This window comes from Vulpes lagopus, chromosome X, assembly GCF_018345385.1.
Source record: "Vulpes lagopus strain Blue_001 chromosome X, ASM1834538v1, whole genome shotgun sequence".
Lineage (NCBI taxonomy): Eukaryota > Metazoa > Chordata > Mammalia > Carnivora > Canidae > Vulpes > Vulpes lagopus.
The window spans coordinates 53379751-53382195 of record NC_054848.1 but is presented as its reverse complement, the minus strand read 5'-3'; the positions used below and the strand labels follow the sequence as shown (position 1 = coordinate 53382195).

General features: G+C 45.7%; 1 protein-coding gene across 1 annotated transcript; it reads left to right on the top strand.

Annotated features, from left to right (window-relative positions):
- The first annotated feature begins 1584 nt into the window (after window positions 1-1584).
- Window positions 1585-2200, top strand: LOC121482536 (ATP-dependent 6-phosphofructokinase, platelet type-like). The gene has a single exon (XM_041740420.1). It carries the CDS (start codon window positions 1592-1594, stop codon window positions 2198-2200), a length of 609 nt encoding a protein of 202 aa, XP_041596354.1. The 5' UTR covers window positions 1585-1591.
- Window positions 2201-2445: the final 245 nt, after the last annotated feature.

Below are 2445 nucleotides of genomic sequence, written 5' to 3'. Positions count from 1 at the left end.
ATGGAAAAATTTAAAAAGATGTACCAATTTCTATCAAAGGTGATCTGTCACTAAGAGTTAAGGTGGGACAAGTTGGCCTCTTTGTTTTGAATTTTCACAGTGTTATGCAAGCCCTCTTTGGAATAATGCCATTTGCTTGGTGAACACTTTCAGAAGGTTTTCCAGGGCTCCTACACAATGAGTTTTCTCAGGTGTTTGAAGTGGGAAATCTCATTAGGTGGGTACTCAGTGGCACAAAAACAGACGTATAGGTCCATGGAATAGAATAGATAACCCAGAAATGGATCCTTAACAATATGGTCAACTAATCTTTGAGAATGCAGGAAAGAATATCCAATGGAAAAAAAGACAGTCTCTTCAACAAATGGTGTTGGGAAAATTGGACAGCCACATTCAGAAGAGTGAAACTAGATCATTTCCCTACAGCATACACAAACATAAACTCAAAATGGATGAAAGACCTAAAGGTGGAGACAGGAATCCATCAAAATCCTAGAGGAGAACACAGGCAGCAACTTCTTTGACCTTGGCCACAGCAACTTCTTGCTAGACATGTCTCCAAAGGCAAGGGATACAAAGGCAAAAATGAACTATTGAGACTTCATCAAGATAAAAACGTTTTGCACAGCAAAGGAAATAGTCAACAAAACTAAAAGACAACCCACAGGAAAAAAAAAAAAAAACAACCCACAGAATGAGAGAAGATATTTGCAAGTGTCTTATCAGATAAAGGGCTAGTATCCAAAATCTATAAAGTTCTATAAAGAACTTCTGGGTGTTACACTATATGTTGGCAAATCGAACTTCAATGAAAGCAAAAACAAAAAAATAAATTTTAAAAATGCAAAAAAAGGGATCCCTGGGTGGTGCAGCGGTTTGGCGCCTGCCTTTGGCCCAGGGCGCGATCCTGGAGACCCCGGGATCAAATCCCACATCGGGCTCCCGGTGCATGGAGCCTGCTTCTCCCTCTGCCTATGTCTCTGCCTCTCTCTCTCTCTCTCTCTCTCTCTCTCTCTCTCTCTGTGTGTGACTATCATAAATAAATTTAAAAAAAAATTTTTAAAAATTTAAAAAAAATTTTTTAAGGGAAAAAAAAGAACTTATTAAACCCGATACCCAAAACCCCAAAAATCCAGTGAAGAAATGGGCAGGAGACATGAACAGACATTTCTCCAAAGAAGACATGCAAATGGCCAATAGACACATGAAAAAATCCTCAATATCACTAATCATCAGGGAAATACAACTCAAAACCACAATGACACACCTCCTCAGACCAATCAGAATGGCTAAAATTAACAAGTCAGGAAACAACAAATGTTGGAGAGGAAGTGGAAAAGGGGAACCCTCTTACACTGCTGGTGGGAATGAAAGCTGTACAGACACTCTGGAATACAGTATGGAGTTTCCTCAAAAAGTCAAAAAAAAATAGGGTTACCCTATGACCCAGCAATTGTACTTCTAGGTATTTACCCCAAAGATACAAACATAGTGATCTGAGAGGCACCTGTATCCCAATGTTTATAGCAGCAATGTCCACAATAGCCAAACTATGGTTTGGCAGTCTCTCCTGGTGTTCATCATTGAGACCATGGGGGGCTACTGCGGCTACCTGGCCAACATGGGGGCGCTCGCCGCGGGAGCCGATGCCGCCTACATCTTTGAGGAGCTGTTTGACATCCGAGATCTGCAGTCCAACGTGGAGCACCTGACGGAGAAGATGAAGACCACCATTCAGAGGGGACTCGTGCTCAGGAACGAGAGCTGCAGTGAGAACTACACCACGGACTTCATCTACCAGCTGTACTCCGAGGAGGGCAGGAAGAACGTGCTGGGCCACATGCAGCAGGGTGGAGCGCCGTCACCGTTCGATAGAAACTTCGGAACCAAAATCTCCGCCAGAGCCATGCAGTGGATCTGCATGAAACTGAAAGAGTCTCCGGGCAAAAGAAAAAGGTTTGTGACCGATGATTCCACCTGCGTGCTGGGAATAAGCAAAAGAAATCTTTTCTTCCAACCGGTGACAGAACTGAAGAAGGAAACCGACTTCGAGCACAGGATCCCCAAAGAGCAGTGCTGGCTGAAGCTGCGGCCGCTCATGAAGATCCTGGCCAAGTACGAGGCCAGCTACGAGGTCTCTGACTCCGGCCAGCTGGAGCATGTGCACCACCGAGGCCACGAGGAGCCCGCGGCCATCTAGACGCCACCCACCCCGCGCTGCAGTGGACTTCCGTTTGCTGCCTGGTTTTCTAGCACTTAGGTTATTTACCGGCACTTTTCTGCGAGTATCGTCGACGTGAATACCCAGTCACGGAGCCCCCGTCCTGTCTCCTCCACCCCCTCGGGCCCCGAGACTCCAGCACGAGCTGTGTTCCGTGTTCTGTACTGTGTCCTGCTTTACCACGTGCGTGGCCAGTAGAATTAAACATTGAGCTACAACCCCCC